Source organism: Poecilia mexicana, unplaced genomic scaffold, assembly GCF_051168715.1.
Source record: "Poecilia mexicana isolate PSO_F unplaced genomic scaffold, ASM5116871v1 scaffold_15, whole genome shotgun sequence".
In the NCBI taxonomy this organism is placed as follows: Eukaryota; Metazoa; Chordata; class Actinopteri; order Cyprinodontiformes; family Poeciliidae; genus Poecilia; species Poecilia mexicana.
Genome location: NW_028263384.1, coordinates 9,203,118 through 9,228,547, shown reverse-complemented (window position 1 = coordinate 9,228,547; position 25,430 = coordinate 9,203,118). Strand labels below are relative to the sequence as shown.

At 37.5% G+C, this 25,430-nt stretch overlaps 1 protein-coding gene across 1 annotated transcript in view; it reads right to left on the bottom strand.

Moving 5' to 3' along the window:
* Positions 1–25,430, bottom strand: part of kcnh1a (potassium voltage-gated channel, subfamily H (eag-related), member 1a) — a 65,206-nt gene that overhangs the window by 5,697 nt on the left and 34,079 nt on the right. Inside the window, exons 8-11 of the mRNA XM_014969503.2 lie at positions 22,085–22,356; positions 14,824–15,023; positions 9,412–9,664; positions 6,330–6,526 (exon numbers count right to left, since the gene is read on the bottom strand). Coding sequence (XP_014824989.1) covers positions 6,330–6,526; positions 9,412–9,664; positions 14,824–15,023; positions 22,085–22,356 — 922 coding nt within the window. The remainder of the gene's footprint in view (positions 1–6,329; positions 6,527–9,411; positions 9,665–14,823; positions 15,024–22,084; positions 22,357–25,430) is intronic.

The window sequence follows — 25,430 nt, the reverse complement described above, 5'->3', positions numbered from 1 at the left end:
ATATAAAATCCACGAAGCAGTGAACGCATAATGATGTTTTCCCTGGATTTTGTGCAAAACTAAGCTATGACCAATATCTGCTGACTGGAATATTAGTCAGAGTATCATTAATCTTCTTAGCATAAACAAAGAACATTTCACAGCAGTTTTTTTGATCTTTTGTACAAAGTAGAAAACAGAATCAAAACATATTTAGCAAACCTTTTTTTACAGACAGCAGAGGTTCTACCACCGCTTAAAACAAGAGTGGCTCAGTAAATAGTCAAAGTGCAACCAGGATAATAGAAACTAAACAGAATTACAAAAACATTTAAAGGAAGGGAACCAAACTCTGGTTGTCCATTTGCTTGAAGGGTGCAGCTTTAGATGTGATGCCTTATACTTTCCTTGCTATACCTCCATAATGACACACTGTGCTGTGTGCTCACACCTGAATTCAGTATCTTCAATGTTGTGTACCATTCCATTGGTACTAGTTTTGCAATTTGAGAGTCACGATTGAAGAGCTTATGTTGGCTTTTCTTCTTCTTTATACCTCTGCTTATCATCAAACACAGCGCCAGAAAAATTAATCCCAGTTTCCTCACCCCATCCTTGTTTTTTATAGCATTTTTAACAACATTTGTTTCTCCTGAAAAGTACGACAGTCCTATCTCTTTGTTCTGAAAGTCGAGCTGTTCTTATAACTGGTACCTGGACTGCATGTAATTTGCTGGTCTTTTATCTTGTACGCTTAAAGGAGTCAAGTCTCAGCGCTATAGGAACAGAGTATTAAACTAAATCCCTCAATCCATCTCTCCGTCCACAGTTTTCCCCTGCAGTGTACATTTAGGAAACACACTGATGAACAGTGACTCTGATGCAGCAGATGAGATAACTTTTTTATATGCAGGCAATTCAATCTTGCACTAACACTCTCCTGGACAGGCTAACCGTAGGAATGAGGTAATGATCGGTAGCGACGCTTGACCTGTTGATCACAGCCGTTTATATCTGAGTTAAGGATTTAAGAGCAGCTTTAATAAATTGTAGCTGAGTGTTACACCTAGGTTTTATATAATGCATGTTCTCTAATAAGATTAGACAGTTTGCATGGACTCTAGCTTAAGCGTCTGACCGAGCTAGCTTAGTGGTTATATTTGTGGATTTTCTAAGTGGAAATCAAATAAACTATTATTTATGGAAAGAAGAATTTGTCTTTTTAATTAGACAGATCCAGCTGGTAAAGTGGTTGACTTTTTCGTTTAAAACCAACTAACAAGTTCAAACAGCTTCAGTGAGAACAAGTGTCTTAACAAATCGAAGATTGTAAGTGCACGAGTAGAAGGAGACAAACGGACTTCCTCTTATCTTCCTTGAAAACATTTTAGCTCCATTTTAAATGACTTCATGGGTCCTGAATGGGAACTGAAGAAACCATTTAGATGAGTGGTGAAAAGTCTTTACGGAAAAATAGAAGTTCAATTGCCCTCAAATGAAGTCATCAGGACTCTCATGCCCTGGATGTCTGAGGATCTACACCAACACAAAGTTATTCAATAAATTTCTGACAGTATTTCTACAGTAGTGAAGCTTTAAAAAAGCAATAGAAAATCACGTATCCTCCTGGATACTTAAAATAAAACTAATAATTATGCCAAAAGCTATTGAAGTGTATATCTCTGGGAAACATTTAGGTACTAAACATTCCCACCCTTTCTGAAAAACTGCTTTGGCTTGAAATTTAATGCAGCAGCGATAAATAATTTGCTGTGTGAACACAGAGCAGTGGATTCATCATTTCACCAAAGCCAGCAGCTACTTTATCTCTTTGTGCCCTGTAGTCCTTTTCTTATGATCTGTTTGTTCTGACAGCCTAAATACCCTGTACGCTTTTAAGTCGCTGCTGAGAAAAGAATAGTGCTAGTCGAACCTCCAGTGAATATGCTGTGTTAGGTGGAAACATTTTCCACTCACAAAGGATTAGGATCAGAATCCATATTGATTTTATTCTGTTTTCAGTCGGGAGATGAGCTTATTATGAAGAACTCACTTTGGTTGTTCGGATGTGGCAACAATGGTTGATTTTCTAAAGGTCTACAGACAAAATGAACAGGGTGTGGTCAGCAGAAGCCCTGCTAGCTGCACAACTATTTACATGTTCAGATAATTACACATGTTGGGTTAACTGGGTATAAAATCCAGGGACCAACTCAGGGAGCAGTCTAACCTGCCGTACCATTTCTCATTGTTTCTGTGTGTGTGTGTGTGTGTGTGTGTGCGTGTGTGTGTGCGTGTGTGTGTGTGTGTGCGTGTGTGTGTAGGTGTCTCTTCTCATGAACTGCTAGCAACGGTCTCGCATGTCTCCCCTCCTATCCTCCACTTGAGCAGAGCTGCCACTTTAGGCGCTCCTCTGAGTATCTTTTCCCCCCACAGCAGATGCAAAGCTGTGACTGTGGAGCAGCATTTCTTATTTTTATTTATTTTTTCCTGTCACACACGCAGGGATAGATGAAGAAAATAACAAAGCTGGATGTGCTGAAACAAGGTCCTTTGTTGTGGGACCTCCTTTTAGCAAATTAAGTGCTGTGTTTTTATCTCCTGCATAGAAACACGACATCTACAACCACGCAGGTGCTGAGTGACAAGGGGCTGGCTGCCTCCTCAGAGCGGCTGCCAGCCTTCCTGGCAGGAAGCGGACGGATCGAGTCTCAAACAGGTGCATCTCAATAAATTAGAATTTCATCACAAACTTCTGTTTTTGTTGGGTTTTTTTTCTCTTTTTTTTAGTATTTTAATTAAAAAAAAGGAAAGTTGTTAGTTCATTACACACAGATTGAAAACTAAAATGTTTGATGATTATGGCTTACAGATGATGAAAACTTAACACATCACTTTCTTAGATAATTAGATTATCACATAAAACCAACGGAAAAGGTTTTGTTTTATAATGACTTTTGAAAGATTGTCCATAATGCTCTTAATAATTTACCTTTAAGTAGCGAATCAACACAACGTAGCATGGAGGCGTTCAGCCTGTTGAGATTGCTCATCTGCATTGCTGGCTCTGGTGCCTCTTATCTTAATATCCTGTCATGATTTCTGTGTTCCTGCCATGTTTCATGCTGCTCCTTTGCTCTGACCCTCCTGCTACCGTTGGCTGCTGATCGCTCCCACCTGTGCTGCTGCCGATGTAAACTCCTGCTCTGCACTCAGCGCGAGAACGTCTGTCGTCATCCTTGTCACAGCCTTTCAGCTGTCCACGTCCACGTCCCTGACCTTCGTCTGCCTCCTGACCAACACCTTCGATTCTGGCCTTCGAATGCTTCTCAACTGTATTGTGAGCAACTCGAACCCTTCATTTATGTACCTGGACTGAGTGTTGCTTCATGGATTCTGTTTCTAATCTACCTGCTTTGTTAATGACTTTGATCGTTTCCCTGACTGCTGAGTATCAGATTGTGGATTAGTACCACCGATTCTTCCACGGTTTGTCCTGAGAAAAGGATCCTGACAACAAGTTTCCCAAAGTTTCTGAATTTCCAGCTTATAGAGTTAACTCTTTTGCAGGATGAGATCCTGCGGGTGAAACAATCCCCGGTTTTTCTCTGCAGCTGCTTCTCCAAGGAAACAAACTGGCTGTGGTTTGATTCTCCTTGAAGGAGTTCCTGGTGGGTAATCAACTACTTCCTGTCTATTTGTCATTCACCATCCTGTTTGCTCTAGAGTCTGACCAGACACAGACCTAAAAGAGAAGTTGAAGATCACATTTATCCAATTATAAATACAGATTTTTAAACCGTTCTGGGGTTGTAGCCTGACTTTAGGGTCACAGTTTTACTTGATTTATTACATAAGTGGCCTTTCGTGGTTTTGCTTTCATGCTACAGACCCAGATGAGGTTACATTTTAAAATTCTTATAATAAGTAAACCCACAGCTTCAGAAATTATGTTCTTCAAAATCATGCATTTATGTTGGGAAAAGGCTGAAATACTTCTATCTTTACAGAACTGTGTTTCTGTCATTCCTATATGTAAAAGTGTCCAATGTATATCACTTTAGTTCAAATGGGATTTTTAAATCCTTTATATGAATGATTTTTATTTCTCCAAAATACACTGAAGTAAATCAGATATAAAAAAAAGACATTTCTGTATTAAAAGTGTGCTGGCATATCAACACTGACACGTGTTTGGTTGTATATTTTTCTGACCATGTCAGAAAAATGTCTTATACAACCAACAATATTCTCTAATTTTAGATTTTAAATGTGATGACAATCATCTTCAAGGTTTACTCTGTTACTCCTGCTTGTTCCTTCTTGTTTATTATCAATATACTGCAATTTCAGAAGGACCTGCTTCTTATGTGGGACAATAAATGATGATGATGGTTATCCAGCGCTGTTTCATCACACTGCACTCAATAAGCAGCTCTGCCCTCTGCACACTCTGTTCCGGAGTCATCTGCCTATTTTTCAGTATTTTTGTGTTTAAGGCATTCTTCTTGTTGTGTCTGCATGGTGTTTTCAGCTTTTCTTCCCTTATTACCAAACACCATTTGTCTTTTTTCCCCAACCTGCTCCCTCCCATGTGACTGCTTGTGTTTCTACAACATTCATCTGACCTTTGTTGTACTCACGGTCCCCGTGAGAGCAGGGATAACCATTAAAACTGTCAGCCCATATGAGGAGTGATGCCAACTGTGCTCTGACGGCTTGTATTAGGGAGCCACTCTCTAATTTATAGCTGTAGTTGTCTGCATGTTCATAAGTGAACCTAAGGTGACTGGACACACGAAAAGATTTGGCTCTCTGGAAAAGTCATCACTAATTAATTTACAGAATGTAATCCATCATTCGGACCTGCAGTCAATTTGCTAGAACAGATTTAACCTCATCTTTTGATATGATTAAAACTGAATTAGAGATTAAAATGTTTTATAAAAACAGTTACTTGTCTTGATCATTTTGAAACCTCCAGTTTGTTGAGAACTCTGCTGAGTCGACCCGTAGGGTAATGAAAACACGCCCCTAGCAAAGATGTCTGAAAAACCTTGAGATAATCCGTTGCTATGGCAACCTGAACTCCTAAGATGCTGCAGTTTTCCAGCAGTTCCTCACTATCTGGTGCCAAGATAAGTTTGACCCCTTGTCCAGTTTTATTTATCACAGTTTCAATTGTTTTAAAGTTTTTTAAATATAACTCTGTCTGTAGAGAGGCAAGTTCAGACCAGTAGATCACTGTCAATTTATTATCTCTCAATTTATTTTACAAGAATTTATATGGGCGTCACTAATTGATCTACTGGGGCTGTTATTTAAAACAACTATTTATTATACGTCTTTCACAAATTGAATAAATATACTCAAGTCAACAGTTGAATAACAAAAATAAAAAAGTAAATCCTAGTTTGATGTGTAGTAATATTTGTGTTAAAATCACTGTTGTGATTTAAAAAAACGGAGTTAATGACGATTCAGCTACAAGACAGTATTTACATCTCAAGGTTTTATTTTAAAAAGTTGCTTCTGGGCGGTCTCTGCATACATGGCATTAAAACAACTTAGTTGAAGCTGCTTAATGGCTTGACCACTTGCTTGGCTTGTAAAACTTTTGGCACTGAATATATTACATGGACAGAGAGCCTCAATGTATGGAGCTTACATAGTGAAATGGTACTTGTCATAGTCCAGACAGTTCTTCACAGTATGCATAAAGCATACCATGATATTACAATATTACAACAAATTTGTGAGACTATGGAGCTGTACTTCTCTCTTCCCCTTTACTCTCTGGGAGATTTACATTTTAAATTATTTTCTTTGATCTTTCAAGCAAGAGGTCAGATCCCAGCAGGAATTACACAATAAAACAAAGTCGAAAATTATTTATGCCCTTTAAAATGTTTAGAAGAAAAATATAATTTGGGTTTTTCAGCAATAAATCATATCCTTCCTTTATTAAATGAGAATCTTTTTGGGTAATTTGATAAGTTATTTCTGACAATGAGCTCCAAGTCTTTGAGGAAAGCCTCTGAGCCATCACCCTAATGTTTAGTTCCCTTCACAGATTCTCCACCAAATTCAAGTCAATACTCTGGCCACTCCAAAATGTTATCATTACTTCCAGTTAGAAGAAAAATTGTCAGAGGGATGAATAATTTTTGAATTGATCAAGTTTAGCTGGTGCAGAAAGACGCAAAATGGTTGTTTGAAAAAGCTTTTTGTATAATTTAGCATTTTTAGAGTCCATACAGCTTGCTTTTGGAAATCAGCTGGACCTGAATAATCCAAATAAAGCAACGGATGAGTGTTTTGCTCGTGTTGACATCTGCAGGGTCACTCACCCTCTTTCTCAGGTTGTAAGTGAGCAGCAGGTTCCTGGAGAAGTGGTTGGCGAACGCCGTGTAGAACTCCAGGACCTTCTGCAGGGCGTCACGCTTAATGACGTGCAGGTCGCAGTAGGTCAGCGCTCTGACGTTGGCGCAGGCCTGAGCCAGAGTCACCTCCTTCCAGAAAACGTCGCCAAATACATCTCCTTTACCTGCAGAGAGGGGACACATTTTAAACAGTGAAGTTACATTGAAACGTGGTTTAGCAAAGACAAAAGCATGTCTGATGGATATAAAAAAAGGATGAATTACAGTATGAAAATATTTAAGGAATATTTTAGAAGTTGGATATGCAGTTTATCTTTCATGAGAACAAATTTAGGTTGAAGCGTCGCCCTCTGATTTCAGGTTTATGCTTTAAAAAATCCTATCCATTTGCTTTTTGTTGGTCTGTTTTAACTTGTGGTGTGTTTTGTTACATTTTGAAAGCGAATAACTCAAACGTTATCCTCTTTTTCCTAGAAAGTAATTTATTAACCTTACTGAATCTGCTGATTTTTTTTTCTGGAGTTAACTGGTTTAAAAAGTTAAATTTCTCAAGTATATTTTCTGTCCTGGTTACAAGTTAAATACCAGAAATGTCAGCAAATGATGTATCCATTTAGGAGTTTCAGAGTAAATGAGGCTGAATGCACAGCTTTATCACCGAATTACATTTCATCTATCGTATTTTTTCTTATATATAGTCAGACTTGATTCCTATTTTATCTCAAGGTTACAACTTTACTGCATGTTGAAGGACATCTAAACACATTTTTAGTCAACGCATGAAAGCGGCTCTTTAAAGACAGTTTATGAGCAGCTTACCTTTGTTTTTCATAGATAAACACATCATTTCCAATAAATTGTACCTGCTGCACCAACATGACATTTACTGTAGACAACAATATGGCAAACGATTTGTTTGTTTTTTCAGATTCATATAATCTGTCTGTGTAAACATGCGCTGCTCAAATGGCTGCATTCACTCAAACACTTAACTCAATACATGACTGAGCCTTAATAAAACAGATTTCTCTTTTGTTTTAATTTATAAAAACATGACTTTTATAAAACGAAATCTTAAAAGAGCTAGAAAGTCTCAGGCTTCATAAGAACTTTTAAAATAAAGCAAGTTGTGGATTGCTCTGATAACAGGCCTTCAGCTGCTCAATAATGAGATCAAGTAAGTTATTTATTAATGCTGAAAATGACTATGAATTATAGATTAGTCTCTTTTATAAAGGTTGATTTAATAGAGAAGTTAAATGAATATGTGCTCACTCTGCTGCGAGTTGTGACTCATGCTCAGAACTATTATGAGTTAAAAGGCTCAACATGACCATATGGGGAGTGAAAAACAAGAGGCATCATTTCAGCATGATTCAACATTATGTTTTGACCAGGAAAAAGATATATTGGCTCCTCGTGACTAATCCTCTCTGATACCAGGAATATCCTCTGATATTTGTTTACAAATGTCAGCATGAAGAGCTACACCGCATATTGTTTTTGAGAATAACTCTGGTTGGTTAACGAGGAACATTTACCCGTGTGAATGAAGGTCCACATTTTTAATCCTCTTCATTTGTTAATGTTGAGCAGCCACTGATTTAGACGCCTCAAGATCCTTATTTCACAGATAATATCAAACCAGCTACAAATTGGCAAAGCAGTCTAAGAAAATCAATACAAACTGGACCCAGCCATGCGTCCAGGACATGTCACTGTCAGGAGTGTGTGACACCGGTATCGATCCTAACCGTATAAGGAGTTCTTGATTGTGGCGTTCAGCTCAAAATGAGGGAAAAAATCCTACAGCAATGTCTCTGAAGAAGAAGTATTCCTCATCTCTGTCTTCAGAAACCCAATCTGTTGACAATTTCCAAAGAAAACTTTGCAGTAATGGCATAACTATATTAAATTGTATGGAATTGAAGCCATTAGCATCTTTCTCTGCTCCTTTGCCTCTACACTTCATGCATTCATTGGGATAAATCTTTGTAAAAAAGTGCCTATGGATCCAGAATAAGTAATGAGACTGACTGTTGTTGAGACTGAAAATGTCAGATTGGTCACAAAGTGCAGCAGAGAGGATTGTGTATCAGACAGGAGCAAACAAATTCTAGTCCAAATCCTGAATCATCACTCAGCAGAAAGTGATCCTGGAGCAGCTCAGTTTTCGCTGCAGTCTGTGACAGTTTACAAAGTGCTGGTGCACAAAAACAGAAAAGCAAGATTAGGAACGTTGCTACAAAAATGTTTTCTTGTAATCATGAAAAACTGTAGAAGACAATTGTTTTGCATCATTGCTGACAGGTTTTTTAAGCTAATGAGCTTCTAAGATAAATAATACAAACGCTATCTTCATCAAAGCCTTAGAAAGAAACAATTTAATGAGATTGAGTTAAATCAAAGCATATGCACCACTTTGTAAAATGATCTCTTTTTAGACGTCAAGAAAAAATAAATTATTTCACTTGGCATAATGTACTCCACTGCAGATGCAAGCTAGTAAGTAGTTATGAAAGCATCACTAGATGTCCCTAATTTGTTTTAAGAAAACTTGGATTAAGCGAAACTTGGCTATAGTCCAATTTAATGTTAAAAAAATATGTTGTATTAGCTAATTATGGCTAATTATGATTAGCAACACATGTTAACAATGAGTTTTTCTGGATTTTGCCCTTTCAAACACAAAATGTATGTTTACTAAAATAACTTGTGATTCACTTTAGTTGCAACCCATCAGAAAAGCAATCAATATATTCCTTTTTTAGGTATAGGAAGGTAGCCATGTTGGGTTTTGTGGTCATGGCTGGTCAGAAACCTCAGATTTTGTCAGTTTCAATTCAATTCACTGGCTTTAAATGAACCATTTTACTAAGTTACACAATTTGAAATCGAAGATTTGAATTTTCATTTTAACTTGGCACATACGAGCTCCAAGTCCATTGAAAGTACTGTTTTGAGAGCAAACAATTAAAGTTGGTTATATAATTTTCATCAAACCCATTTTCTTTCTTTTTTCACAGTCAAGAGTTCTTTGAAGGCTCACCTAAAATAGCCACCACCTCATCATCCTGAATGACTTCCAAGGAACCAGACACCACAAAACACAGGCTGTCCACACTTTCGCCGGCGTGGTAGATCAAGTCACCAGGAGCGCAGTGGATCGTCTGAAACTCCATAGCCAGAGCCCTGAGGCACCCGTCGCTGGCCAGTCGGAAAGCTGGATGCTCTTTGAAAACTTTGCGGTTCAGGTGAACACAAATATCTGCTCTCATGTCCTTTGGACAGATCTGCAACACCTAGAACCGAGGAAAAGGGGAGAAAGGCAGTTGGAAGTTAAAGAGGATACACATCTCTGTCAATTACTCTTTCTTGTCATTCCAAATTCATTTGTACTTTGCCTCCAAGGAGGAATATCATTTAAATGTTAAAGATTAAAAATAACTGAGTTAATCTTAATATTACATTAGTGTTGCAAATGGAAAATCAGTTGCAGTTATTGATGCTGCAGGGCAACAAGTGTTAATATCTATAAACTCAAAACTAATTAAAGGCCACTGAAAAACAAAATCATTTTCAGATAATGCCAGTCAAATTGAATGGGACTGATTGCAAACATGGTGAAATACTTAGCAGAAATTTTGCTTTGTGCACAATCTCACAGGTTGGTCCAGAATACCGGGTCTTCTCTTAACTCCTCTTCTATACAATGATTTGTCCATTTATTTTTTTATTGCTGAAAAGCTCAATCTTAGTCTCATCTGTCCAAAGCGTTCAGCAAACTACAAGTTGACTGGTAGGATAAAAAGTGTTTTTATGGCATCGCTTTCTGCATGCAGAAAGAATCAAATGGTTATTTTGGAGAACTATAATATGCAGGTGCATCTCTGCAAACTTCACTATTATTGGAAGATTAATTTATCTCAATATCTCAATTCACCAAGTGAAACACATTATATAGGTTAATTATACACGCAGTGATATTTCCAAGCCTTTTTTTGTTAATTGTGATTATCTGTTTCTTCAGCTAATTAAAATATGATACTCTATAACATCAGACTACTAAAAAGAAGCTTTTTAGCACTGAAATATGAGCTTGATACTTAATTTAATCTGACAAATGAACCTAATCAGAACACATAACCTAATTCATTAAGTGTGACGGTACTTTAAATCATTTTGGATACGCAATTTCTTCATAAAATGCTAATAAAACCAGTTTATTTCTCAATATTGATGCTTCTTTTACTTTGATTTATTATTTTCTTTCTATTTGCCTCACAAGGGATGCCAATAAATCTGACTGTGTTTGGATTCATTTCACAAAGTCAGCTACGGCTTGAGTCAGGATGACTTAAGCACTTATATTCCAGTTTCACAAAAGGGAAGCGTGAAGGTAGCAATCAGCTCAGCGTCTATTTGCCTGCATGCTGAGTGTCACAGAGTGGCATCATGTTGTTCACATACACCTCATCAACGGGATGCCAGGCTGTCGCACGGCCCTTCCTTTAAAACAAATCTCTTTGAAGATGAATGCCAAACAGAGAGAGATTATGTGCCATTTTTAGCGCCGTTAGCGCGGCCAGAGGAAAAAAAACACAAACTCAGAGAAAAAAAAGACCACAGGGACACAAAAGGTTTTTAGTTTGCATTAGATTTCAAATCAATCATTAAGTTACACAGAAATATTGTTGGTAAAAATCTACGTGGTTAAAGTTTTGCTTCCAATTTCAAATGAAAAAGTCAAATGATTGGACTTAAGACAAGTGGATTTTAATTACATGCAATAAACACTTTCTGGCTTCAAATCAAATGAGTGGCTACAGTCCAAATGAGCTGTTTACAGCTTTAAATGCCTAATTTCCAAACACTCAGCTCATTTTACCATCATCTGCATTCAGCTGAAAAGCTAGATGTAAATGTGAGCCATTAAAAAGAGAAGATATGCTCATTTGATTAAAACATTTTAGATGATGGTAAGGGAATGGCGAGTTTCTTGGAAAAAAAAAGAAATTAGTTTGCACATTTTCAGTGAGCAGAATGGTTTATAATTTATTTAATTCAAAATGTCAGTCATCAATTAAGTTAGATATAAACACACCCAAATTAACCAGCTAAAGCTCATTTTGCCTCATAAATAAACATTTAAAAAATACAGCAATATCAAACAGCAAATAAAGGCATAAAAACGTTATGCATTGTCCTTATGGAAAATGTTAATTATTTGTGTTTGAACAACACAAATAATTTCAAAAAGTAACATTAAAGTTTACAGTTGTGTGCAAGCTTTTTAATTCACATTTCTACAAACTACATGGGCGGGATCAATATGAACAAAAATACTTCAATTAAATAGCTGGTAAGAGAAAAAAGTATTAAACATTTCCAATTTTCTGAAGGTGCATCTGACCTGAAATTCTCCCCAGATGTCTGCAACAACCCAGGCAGTCCACACACACACAAGGAAATTAAACTGCACCAATAAATGATGTGTAATTAAATGGAATGACATGGGGTGAAAAGTATTGAACACATGAAGAAACGGCGGTGCGAAAGGGAATGAATGGAAAGTCATGACACCAGTGGAAATCTATCAGCAATTAGAAAGCAACCCTGCCAATTAGTGCAAATTAATATCAGATGGGTCAGTCCCAGCGGATGGTCTATAAAAAGGTGCTTGACTACCAAGGTGTCACACAAGAAACATCTGATGAACGGCACAAATCTGTGAACTCTCTAAAGGTGTTTTTTTTTTTCCTTTTTTACTATAACTCCTGACGTCGTTGGTGTCAGAAGATTTTCAGAGCTACTGAAGATTGTAGTGAGCACCGTTGTGTCCATAATTTAGAGACAGACTGAACGTTATTATACAATAAACGACATAAAAAGTGTCACCTTTGTATGTACCCAACTGTGTCTCACTAAGATAACCAACTCATATTTCATTGAGCAACATAATCCTCCTTTAACTGGTGGTTTGCCAGTTCAAACTCTGCTTCATCCGTCTCAGTTGTTGTGTCCCTGGGCAGGAAACTTCACTTTCCTTACTTGCTGGTGGTGGTCAGGCCGTAATTGATGAGCAGCCGACAGGAATGGCCACTTCATCCACCGTTTTTCTCATCCAGACACACCAATCAGTACGAAACCGGATAAAGCCGCCCCCAAGACCCAATGATCCTTTTCCATTACTCCTGAGTCCAGACTTTAGTAAATTAAACACCTTCTTTTCAATTAGTCTTACTCATGAAACTCCAAAGCCGTTTTGATGGAATACCTTCACCTTGTACATCTGGATACGCTCCTACTTTCACCAGTAAACAACGACATGAGCTCTGATAGAGAGCTCAACAAATGGTCAAGTGATTGCTTATTGGATCTTTTTCCTGTCCATATTTCTTCCTCAAATATGGTGGTTAACCCCTCTCCCACCAGGCCGAACAATTTCTTAATCAATGTTAGCGCTTTCTGCAGTCTCCTGATTAATTGCTGGATGGAAATCAATAAATTAACCCTTCCGTCTTTTTCATCATGGCTCATAAAAGAAATGGGAAGTTGCTCACTGTGCTGGTTGGGGCATTTCTTTTCTTTTGACAACTAAAATAAATTCCTGTGGTAAATATCCAGTGTGAAGCTCTTTTGGATTTGTAGAACCACATTCATCTGGGAGCTTCTTTTGTCTCTTTTATCTGTCTGATAAGTATTATATTGAATGGTAATTGTGCTAATTTACTTGCCATAGATTGACATCTTAGCATCTGGCAACACAAAAGAGGCTGAAAGATCTTATGAAACAACAAATCATCCTGATATAATTAAATTTAGCAACAATGATGTTCAAACAGAGAAAACATGCAACACTGTAATGAATCTTTCCAGAAGTGGCAAGGCAGTCAACAAGTGATCAACGAACATGCCTAGAACACATTTGCCAAATAAAAGCATCTTGATAGGCCCAAAGATTTTCCAGAAAATATCATGTAGACTGACAGTTTATTTGCTTCCTCAGGACCAGGATGATTTGTTGCAACTCATAGAGCCCTCAATTCTGCTCTGTAACAAACAATCCTGAAGAATGTGTGACCATTATTGTCTTGATCCTAAACTCAAGCACACGTTGTTGATGCAGTAGGAGAATAATCTCAAGTACACACAAGTAAGTCTCTCTCTTAATGGGACCTTGATATCTATATATAAAAATAACACTAAAACAAAGCATGCTACGCCTTTGACGACCAAAAAGCTTTAAAGTCAGAAATAACAACAATCCATTGCTGCAGACACGTGTTCAAGACTTGATGTCAAATTTATTAAATCCACATAAAAACTGAGGGGTGTATTAACAAGATTGCTAATGGTTTCTTCTTCTGGTTTAATCGAGAATATTAATTTAGAGCTCATCCCACATGGATTACTGCAATTTGGGAGAGGAACAAATTAAGGCAGACTGTGCAAGCTCCTGGCAAAAATCACTGGTTCCTCACGCTTGGAGAATGTTCATTAGACTCAACTCATCTGGCTAGGTTAAATGTGCCTCCGAATGCTTATTAAATTCTTGCAATTAACATCAAATGTAGTTTTTTGACTAAGTAAATGAAAAAAAATGCAACAATAGAACATTTAAAAAGCTGTTTTAGATTCTAGTCTGTTTACCTTTCCTGTTCGCTGCTGTTAACTTTTCAGCTGAAAAGATGACATTGAACAAAACAGCTTTTATTTCCCAATTATACTGTGGTGTATGGGATAAATTGGATCAAAGCCACACAGATGTCACGGATGCACAGACAAAAATTTAGTAATTATTCCTTATATTCATGTTTTAGCTTGCTAGTTAAAAAATATATAATAAAAATCCACAGGGACTTTGTTAGACTGCTGTGATTTCCTTTGGTGAGAAGTTGGAGGAGCAGAAACAGGAAAGCAGGAATTACCTCAAGAGAAAACTGACTATGTATTTTGGACACGATTCACATTCAGTAAATAAAAAGCAAGACTGAACGTTATTTTCTGGGTGAATATGCATCACTCTGAAGCTTTAAGAGTGTTCAAACCTACGTTGCCCAAAAGACACATTAACCCAAAGATATGACCTGCAAGCAGCCAGAAAGATTTCCATTTCACTGGATGTGCACAGATTGGATTCATGAAAGCATTTCGTGACAATCCTGCAAAGCTGATCTGTCAATAAGAAGACTAGAGTCCAACCGATGACAAATGATGAGATTCATTTGTTTTATCCACACTTCAAGCTACTTAAATCATTATCAAACAAGGAGCTATATTAATTTCACACTATTTTCTCAGAATTAAGCACTTGCATGTGGCATTTTTATCAGAAAAAATCTCCCACATATTGCATCTTATTTGATTTCTGAATAATAATACAGTCTCCAAATGACATGATTTCACTATTTTAGCTCAAATATTTTAAACTAATGGACAAAGAAACAGAAGAAAGTACCTTTTCGGTGTCTATGCCCCGTGACATGGACCAGGTAGAGGCGATATAGTCCATAACTCTTTCACTCAAGCCTTTGGGGACCTGATAGAGTTTAAGGAAGTCCCGGACACTGTTGAGCATCTCATGGTAGCGATTAGTGTTGGCATACATCTGCTGGAAGATGGTTGTCACGTTACCAAAGATGGTGGCGTAAAGAAGGGCTGTAGAAACACAGAGAGTATTTACATGACAGTATTTACTGAAAAATATTGTTCTACTCTTTTATTTTAAGTTTGTTTTGGTAATATATGTTTTAATTAACATATAACAACTTTATGAATGATACAATTTATTGACAATTTTTATTTTAAACTGTGATACTTGCTGGTTTATTTATTTGTTAAAATAAATTCTTTACGTCTTTAACACGGTTAATTGTTGTCAAAACAAAAATCAAGTAAACGTATTGCTAAATATATAATATTCTTTATATAAAAAAGCTAAATTTATGAAAAAATGTTTTTGTTATAGCAACTGAAGGATGTGAAAGTTGATTGTTTAAACTATGACACACAGAAGTGAGAAAACCTGCAGCAGGGATTCTGTTTTTATTGTTGGCTTTTATTTAATGAATTGTTCAGTTTATAAAAAAAATCCCATTTTAAAGGTGAAAGAGGAAAGATAACTCCCTCTTAACGCCCAGAGACTCCAAAAAACTTTTCTTGTGTTTTTGAATCTCAAGCTTCAACACGACTTAGAAGAAAGTTACTCATACAAAGCCGAACATTCTCTGGGAGAAAAAATAAAACATAAAAAAACTTTTCCCGATCAATAAATACACTGCAGATGAAAGGGTTTTTATGCTTCTTCAAGATCGAGACCTTTTGCATTATGCTTCTTCAGGGGGAACTTTGGCAACAACAGCAGCATCAAACTGTCTTGGAGGGTTTCTTTATGTATCCTTAAGCAGAAACATTCAGTCTCGGATAGGCTGGATGAGGAGCATCAGTGCGTTACTATTTTTAGATTCCTCCAGTGATGCTCACTTTGACTTCAGACCTCTTCAGACTTTCTTTCCTCGTGACCCCACTTGGGTTTTATTTTAGCTATACTTCAAGTTATTGACTTGTAAAAAGCCAAACTTCCCCTCAGTGTGTGAGACTTTCAGTCAAAATTAGCCATCCACATTTGACTCCGTGCTGACATGTTTAGCTGCTCACATCATTTATAAAACATGTAAAGCAGCCCCCTGAGGAAGAGTTTGATATCTTCACTTGTAAAGCCCATTCACATTCAGTGCAACATATTGGCTTTCAAGCCTGAAGCTTCAAACAAACCTCAGATCATCTTTATTTTAAAATTTCCTTGCTTAACCAAATAAAAAGAATTAGCTTCTCATTTTTTACATATATTTCTTGTTTACTTCAAGGCTGAAGATGAAAAGTTTTAATAAAGCCTGAGCTATGAAGAGATTAAAATCCTGATCAGAGTCTCTTGTAATCTGTTCCATTAAACCTGAAGATTTTCTGTTTCTTGGTCTGTGAATAATTCAAGATCCTTTTGGCAAATTCCTATTAATGAGGAATGGCCTCAGTCTGGCCACTCGTCCATGAAGGTTTCATTGTTCTGCCCTGATGGCTACAGCTCTAAAAGACTCTGCCATTTTCAGTGCCTTGCAAAAAGCATTCACGCCTCTTGAGCCTTTTCACATTTTGAATCACAAACTTCAAAGTATTTTATTGGGATTTTATGTGACAGACGCAAGACAGTGCATTATTATGTGAAGTGGAAATAAAACGATGCACGGTTTTCAAAATTCTTTGTTAGTAAAAATCTGGAAAGTGCAGCTTGCATTTTGAAGAACCACCTCACTCTCCGATTACACCTGGAAGTGTTTTATGGTAACATCTGCACAAGCTTTGCATATATAGACACCACTTTTTAGCCCATTATATATAAAACAGCTTAGACTCAGTCAGATTGGATGGAAAACGACTGTAATCATCAGTTTTTATACTACTGATTCTATATAAGATTTACATCTGCCTGTAAGCTTAGAGGATATTACTGTGCTGAAATGTGTGGGTCCTTTCACACCAGCCCCGTTTAGTTTGTTTTAATTGAACTCTAGTTTGCTTGAGTAGAAAGACTGATTTGTTGGAGGAAGTGTGAATGTTCAATCCGATCAAAAAAGCAAACTCTGGTCCTAAGAACAGAGGATCATGATTTTGACGAGGTAGGAAGGCATATGTGAATGCTAAGCGGACTGGAGACAATTCCAAAAACAGGAAGCAAACCCAGGGCATCCTGGGTAAATAACCAAAACAAACTGTGTGTGTAGCACTATTGGGGAAAATGGCTCGTGGCCTTTTACCAAAAACAAAAGAGGAATCCTACAATCTGATGTCACTTCATTTTTGTTTACATTTTGCAAAGGAGGAAGTTGCTCTCCCATCTTCTTTGGAGGTTTCCATGTTAATTCCTCCAGTGGTTCTTGGTACACCATGCACCTCCTGCTTCTCCAGTTCATGTTCTCCTGACAGAACGCATCAGCTTAGACTGTCAGGCATTGCTTAGTAGGTTTGCAGATCCATATGATGGACTGACCAAAGTTCTGAGATGTGCAAACGTTACATTATTGTTTAATCTAACTTTCTCTCTGACTTGTCTGCTGTGCTCCTTGTTCTTCTTTATGCTGTTTTTTTACAAATATTCTCCAACAAAAGTTTGAGGTCTTCACAGAGCAGCTGGATTTGTACTAAGGAGGAAGAGACTTGCTCCACCTCACATTTTGCACTATTCTGTGTTCATCTAACACATAAAATCCTATTAAAATCCAGCGAAGTTTGTATTTGTAGCATGTCAAAATATGAAAAAGTTTATAGGGGCATGAACACCTCATATTTATGTGCCTTATCAGGACCAAATATGCCTCCAGACTGAATATTATTTTATGCTGTGAACGCTTAAATTAATCCGTTGGGAAATTACAGAGCATTAATCATAACTGGGCCCAAATATAATCAAAGACCTTTTGCCAAAGGGGAAAACCTACTGTTTCAGCTTCAGTTCCAGATGCTGTAAGCTGCTTCCAGGACGTTGCGTCCCACATCACAAGTCGACGCAAGAATCAAACTCGTTTCTTCCATCATCAAGGAAGGCGAAAGGAAAGAGTCAAGCAGCGGATCAGAGGTGGCAACAGCTGGCGCGTGTGGATCAAAGCTATCAGATGTCTGCTCTGTGTGAGCAGTGCTCTCTTGGCAATGCAGCCCTAATTAGCCCTGCTTGAAGGGACGGAGAGGGAAACATGCCAGCCAAACATTTCAATTATCATACGATGACGATGACAGTAGCCTACGCACGCACCAATGCACCTTTGTTTATTTCGCTCTCAATCAAAGAGGTGAAAAAAGCCGCACGGGGGAATAATGCTAATTAAAAACAGCTCATGACTCCTTTAATGGGGGGAACCATCACAATCTCTCAGCTGAAGAGACATGTTATCACAGGTTTTCAGACCTAAAACAGTTCTTTGCAGCTTTAACTCCATTTAGCGAGACTTCGGGGACGACTGCACGTCTTTTGGAGAGCAGGCAGGAAATGTTGTTACAAAAGAAACTTGATCTCTCGCTGCACACGGAGGAGCTTCATCTAGCTGGCGACATCCTCCTGTACTTCCTGCCGCACACAACTTCCCTGAATGCCATCAAACAGCTGGCTCATTTGAAGGTAGTTAAAGCATAGTTGATAGAAACTCCAGCCCCGGGGGCCACCAGTTGCTATGGAAACAGGACAAATGTACAGTACAACTCCCCCCTGCCCCCCTCAACCCCCACTTACTGTTTCCCATGCCACCCTAAAATCCCTCCCCACGCTGTGATCCTCTGCTGCCAGCGCCGATCCGATGCCGCTGGTAAAAATAGCAAGAATCAGCGCATCCATATTTCATGGAGAACAGCCACGGAGTAGACTAGATTGCATCTACAACAGAATCCTCCCGAGGCGGTCTGGTTTTGAGAGATTTAAGGTGATTTGTCTCTCACAATGAAAATTTGAGACAAAGATGGGTCTGAAAATGAGGGGTTTTTTTTACCGGGTTATTTCCCCTAAGGAGAGCGTTCATAAACCCTAACAGGCAAATCGGAGTGAAGGTAGAAGGAGGGGAACGGAGGGTGAAGGGACGGGGCGTGTGTGTGTGCGCAGTGTTGAGACTGTAGCTGACAAAAGTACAGCGGAGGTGAGGGGTGATTGCAGTGGGATCGGAGGGAGCGCAGTGCTAAATTGATCTGGCGGCGTCAGTTATTGCTGCGAGGTAGCTCTCTGTGTGCAGTAATGGCACCGTGCTGTACGCGGTTTTATGAGCTACAAAAGCCGAGATCCTCGTTAATAACGGTGGAAAGAAAGAAGATTTCCAGCCCCTGTTAGCAGATATTAACTTCCAGTCCAGTAATTGCAGCATAAAAAGAACTCTGAACAACACTGGGTGAGGAAAAAAAGCAAATGTACTTATTCACACCCTTTGAACTTTTTCAATTTGCTGTAGTCGTTTCAACTAGATGTGTCCCAATAAAACTTTTAATTTCCGATGCGATACAGATATTGCAGCTTTGACAATTAGTCAATACTGATATTGGCCCAATACATTATAAGCACAAATTTTATTACTTACTTTGTAGAGTGGATTGTTAGAAAAGACTTGATCAAGTCACATAGGAATGCTGGCGCTGACACGGTTCGATACTTGTATTTTGGCCGATCCAATTTCCGATCTTAATATCGGATCGGGACACACCTAGTTTTCAGCATTTCCACAAATCCTACGATAAATTCTCTATTGAATTAGAGTGACCAGGCCATTCTAACCCTTTCAATTATAGCTAAAGTCATACGTTTAGGGCTGCTGGATGGTGAATCTTCACCCAGTATTAAATGTTTTTCAGTCTCCAACAAGTACCCACATCCCTGCTGAAGAAAATAATCTCTACAGCCTGGTGCTGCCACCACCATGTTTTAATATGTAGATAATGTTTACACACCAACACAAGTTTCCTTGGATTTCCTCCTTCAATAAAAAGCTTTTATGTTTTATTCACACATTAAAAACACCTAAAAAGTACATTTAAGAAGTCATCAAAGCTCTCTCTGTATCATGTTAAATATTTGCTACACGCTAACAGAACATTAGCCCATATCGAGCTGCTCTGTTCGACTTCATGTCTACAAGAAGTTATGTAACTGCATATGATGTGATGAGGTTTCAAACCTGCTCAATTGTTTTATTAGTATTGACAGTAGAGTGAATGGAAGTCTTGTTTGGTCAGATATACCTCCGCTCAAAGCGTATGGATGAAGAGCAACCCAACAACAAGATTAGTGCTATCCATCAGACTACTGCAGTGAGTGTATATTGATGTGCAGAAAAATTCCTACGCCTTGAGCTTCTCTGAATTGTTGTCACTTTAAAACTTCAAACCTTATTGAACAGGAATATACAGTGATACATGTACCTAGTTTAAAAACGTTTTAAAGCCAAGTCATTTATTTATATTCATCATTTGTTCTCCTCAAACAAATATTTTAGTCTTTTGTTTTTGTCCATTATTCTTTCCAGAAGAGCTCATGCTCTGTCAGATTGGATGGAAAGCATCTGTGAACTTCAGTTTTCAAATCTGGTCACAGATTCTCTTTTGAATTCAGGTCCGGGTTTTGACTGGACCATTATAACACCTGAAAATGCTTTGATTTAAATTATTCCACTGTGTGTTATTGTCTGTGTGTTTAGGGCCACTGTACTCCTGAGAGGTTGACCTCTGGCCAGGTTTTCTCCCAAGATTGCCACTGCCATATTTCACTCAGTCAGGATGTTGTAACCTATATGCAACATTTCACACTTCTTCCAAAACGTGTACTTGGTTTGGGGTACCAAAGTAAAGGGGGAGTGGATACAAATGAATGCCACACTTTTCAGAAAATCGAATTTGCTGTTTTTCCTTTTTTCATAATTATGAGCTGCTTTGTGTTGCTCTAATTACCCCATAAAGAACCCTGAAGTTTGTGGTTGCAGTGTGACAAAAGTTTAATGGGTGTAAATACTTTTACAAGGCACTGTAAACTAATGAATTTGCTCTAAAGTTTGCTATGTTAGCGTCTAACCATTTTGGGCCTACCATTTTCAGAAAGGATAACAGAAAGCATGTGCTAGAAAATCTAAATATTTTAACACGTTATCACACAGCAGACTGAGATAATGACTGAAATGTCACTTTACTTTATGTCATTGTATTAAATCAGACTGAATGGAGCTGACAGCAGCGCTGATGAGATTGAAAAGGAAACTAAGGGGTGGAATTTATTAGAGTTTTCTCTGTATGATGTTAAATTTGTGCTTCCGTTGACATAAAAGCCGGGATTCAGTTATACATCTTCAAGAAGCTGTTACATAACTTCAGCTGCAATAGTTATCAGACTTCAAGTCGTTAATTTTATCAATAGCAGAGACAATCGAACGTTTGTTGGAGGAAGAGCATCCTCGTTTAAAGCTCAGGAAGAACAGGAGTCCAACAATATGACGGAGGTTTCTGCGGGTTTCACCAACTCAAATTTAAGACTATTTAAGACCATTATGAATGAAATTTAAGACCTGTATCATCACAGATATGCACAACAGAAAACTGTATATTTTACGTAGTAGTAGTGCTAAGCTCTTTTGCACATAACAGTGTACGGGTTGGCAACAAAACTGAGCCAGTGGCGACGATAAATGTCGTCCATCCAACTGGCGATAAATTAAGACTAGCCCATGATTGATGGAAAAAAGCTAGCTGGCTATAAAATTGTATTAGCAGCTAGTTAGCAGTAGCATCAACCACTTCAAGTCACAGAGCACAATGAACATGTCTGCGCGCAACTCAAACTTCTGCCTGACACAATAGCACAGCGACAAAAATAAATTGCATAGAATAAATCAGATTAAATCCTAAGACCTGAAATTTAAGACATTTAAAGCCTTAATTTTAGATACATAAAATTAAAACTTAAGACTTTTTAAGGATGTTTAGATATAGGTTGGTTATTCTGAGATTTTAATGATAGGTAGTTGTCACCGTAAATTGTAAGATGTTCAAACTGAACAGCATAATGGACCGCACTGTTACTCATCTGTTAGCATTCTGTTTTCTAAACTTTGATGGCTCCATTCATAATTTACTTCATCACACGTCAACATTGTGGCTTTTAAAAGCATAACACATCTGCCTCGCTAGAAAGGACGCATTCCACTCACATCCGATCATCATCATGGCCACAGCGAAGATTTTCTCCCCGTCCGTCGTCGGAGCGATGTTGCCGAAGCCGATGCTGGTCAGGCTGGTCATGGTGAAGTACAGGGAGGTGATGTAAACCGAGTCTTTGTTGGGCCCACCCTCCCACTTCCCCGAACCGGTGGTGTTGAAGCGGTAGGGCCTGCCCATCGTCTCAGCCAGGATGTAGAGCCAGCTGTCCATGCGGACAACGTTGGTTTCTTCATCAATCACCTCGTAGTCTCCAATGCTATACCTGAGGGTAAATAATGATACAGTTTTTTAATTATAGTGTTTCATAATGTTTTTATGTTATAAGGCACAGCGGTGAAGAGCTCTAGTGGATAGAGGTTACGGGATCTACTTAGGTTCAAGTAAAAATATCAATAAAGGCCGAAGAGAAAGTAAATATTATTCTTAAAGAAAAAAGTTATTTCCAACAGTGCGTCTTACAACTCAAGTAAACACACTAAAAATTTCCAGATCATCTTGAGACTTTAAAGAATCACATTTAAATTACTAAGAGAATAAAAATCCCAATGACCCAGTTTTGTGTAGTCGGAATGAAGAGAGGGTAAAAATGCAACCGCCCCAGAAGGCCAAGGAAATAATGAAACCTTTATTTAAACAAAAACTAAGCTGACGTCCACACAGGACTCTTATGTAAATATGCTAAAGGTTAGATGTCCTCACTTGTTTGTGAAGCTCCCAAAGCAACACCTTCTGGAAAGGTCAAAGTGCCTTTTCTGCATCTTTATGTGCATATATGCAACTTTTTACTAAAAACATATCTAACAGCCACACTTTTAATCTAGATTTGGAATCTGTGACCCAATCACAACGAAGAAGCACAGAAAGTGTAAAGCTAAAACAATTTAAACATCTGAGATTATTTTCTGTCTCTAAAGTCAAGTTAAACATGTGACAATGACCAAAAAAAATTACAACAAAACCAAGACAAGGACATGATATAATATGATAAAGCTAAGATAAAGCGGTTTGGTAAGAATTAAGTGCTTTATGATACTGCTCTACAATTTGTAATGGATAAATGGCTTGTAAATATTTTACTTTAGATGCTTCTAATAAATTTAGCATCAACTTCTAGATTGTTTTTTTTTAACCCTTTATTTTATTTTACCAGAATAAAAGCTATTAAGATAAAAAAAAAAAAAAACCTTTGGAGTCTTCACCTCCAAAGAGGAATGAGCAGTAATGCAACTCCATCTCAACTCTTTGAGTGTCAAGCCCAAGTCAAGTCTCAAGTTTCTCATGACTGAAAACTACATTTTATCATCATATACATGCCCTTCATCCTGTACTGTCTGTCATTAGGCGTAACTTAATGCAGGAACATTAAAGAGTTCTCCTTAAAAATTTCTTCCAACAGTTTTATCTCATCTCAGGTCTTAGAGCTCAAGTTTACATACATTTTGAAGTTTTCATTGGTGTAATAATGCATCTCTTCAAACTAAAAACTCTAATCTGCTTACAGCAGGTTAGCTTACCAACATCAGTTACCATGGTAAACTTATTTAAGAAGTGAACCAGCTTTGTGGAGCATGAGAATCCTGAACTAAACCACTAATCCTGCTTTGTAGTACAGATCCCTGGACGAGGGTAATTTAACACACTGCACACATGTGCCAGTCACCATCCTGCATTATTATAATTCATCTCTTGATGTCCTTCATATCCTGTCAGATCATTGGAAATCTTTTATTTGCTCTTCTGTTAGGCCATTAGTTTACAACATGGATGACATTTTTATTTAATTTTACTCAACATTTTGAGTAACTATGTAGATGTCACCAGTCTGGATAATCGTTTTTGAAATAAACAAGATGATAAAAATGTTGTCCTGAGATGCAAAGTTGAGCATGCGAACATGTTTGTATTAAAGTACACAATCATATAAATGTGCAGTATGTAACTTTCACATAAAAAAACATCATATGCATTTGCTAAAACTGTCATGTCGTGACAGTACGAGACAGATAATCTGTGAAAAGATCAATCTTTAGATGCAGTGTAAGAGGGCCAGGGGAAAGGAGCACCATATGGAGTGGTGATTGACAGCGCTAAGATCCGCCTACTGGCTCTGATTGGTTGTTTCAAGTTAGCATGAGACTAGGCAGAGGCGCTTGATTTTTTTCTACATATTATTTGTCTCATACCATACGGTCACGGCACAGTCACAGTTTCAACGAATACATAAAAACGTATTTTTTTACAAAAGTTACACGCTTTTATGCAATTAATAAATGTAATTAGATGGCCATTCCACTGCAGGTTTGACTTCAATTCACTAAGACTGGAAAACATTTCAAAATGTTTGATTTTTATAAAAACACTTTTAGCTTACAAAGACTCTGGTTTGTTCTTTACTCCTTTGTTTTTGCTTTTGTGCGCATACTAAAGAAAAGAAAAATGTGAATCCACACTGAAAAACATTTCACAAAACCCTTGTCATCCCCTGACTATCTGTAGGACTTGATTAGTCTTATCACAAAGTCTGAATTGTTTGAACTCAACAAAACTGTCTATTATACATTGTAGTTTGACAAAATGAAGCTACTTGTTTATCATGTAAAATGATTAGGAAGAAAAAAGCTTTTTGAAAGGAAGACGAATAGTCGAGAAAAAAAGAGTAATAACTTTGATACACAATTGAGAAAAAATGATAGAAAACCATTCCGATCACAAACTAATTGACATGATTAATAAATAACCATAAAAGAAAACTCCCTAAAAATAGAAATACACAAGAACACAATTAACACTGCACAGATTGACTACACAGAGATGAAAACCAAAAAAGACTTTAAGTTAGGATAAAAAGTACAAATAGTAAAAATACAATAAATGCCATAGAAAAAGAGATGAAGAAAAATTTGTGCCAAAAGAATAAAAAAATATTAAAACAAAAATCCCAAGCAAACGACAGCCGTTGCAGTTTGAGACATTTTATTTTTGTAACTCGTAAGGGTTTATGTGGTTTTTATGAGAGAATTTTAGTGAGTAATTCACTGTAAGTGCTGACAGAATCCAGGGTGCACTGAAAAAACAATTCATCATCAGCAGCACCTGTCTGAGTTAGCTATTTGCATATGAAAATACCAGGCTTCCTGTATAAAAGGCCCTCTTTTTTTACTCTCCAGAATATAAATGAACAGAACTGGATGAAGCAATGTTTACACGTTTCCTTTTTGCCTGATTTCCTTTATTCAACTCTTTAGAAAATATTTTTGGGCTTTTTATGCAACAATAAAATAAATCTCCAGTGTTCTTATTCGGGAGCAAGAATATGCTTTTGTTTTTCCAGCCCCA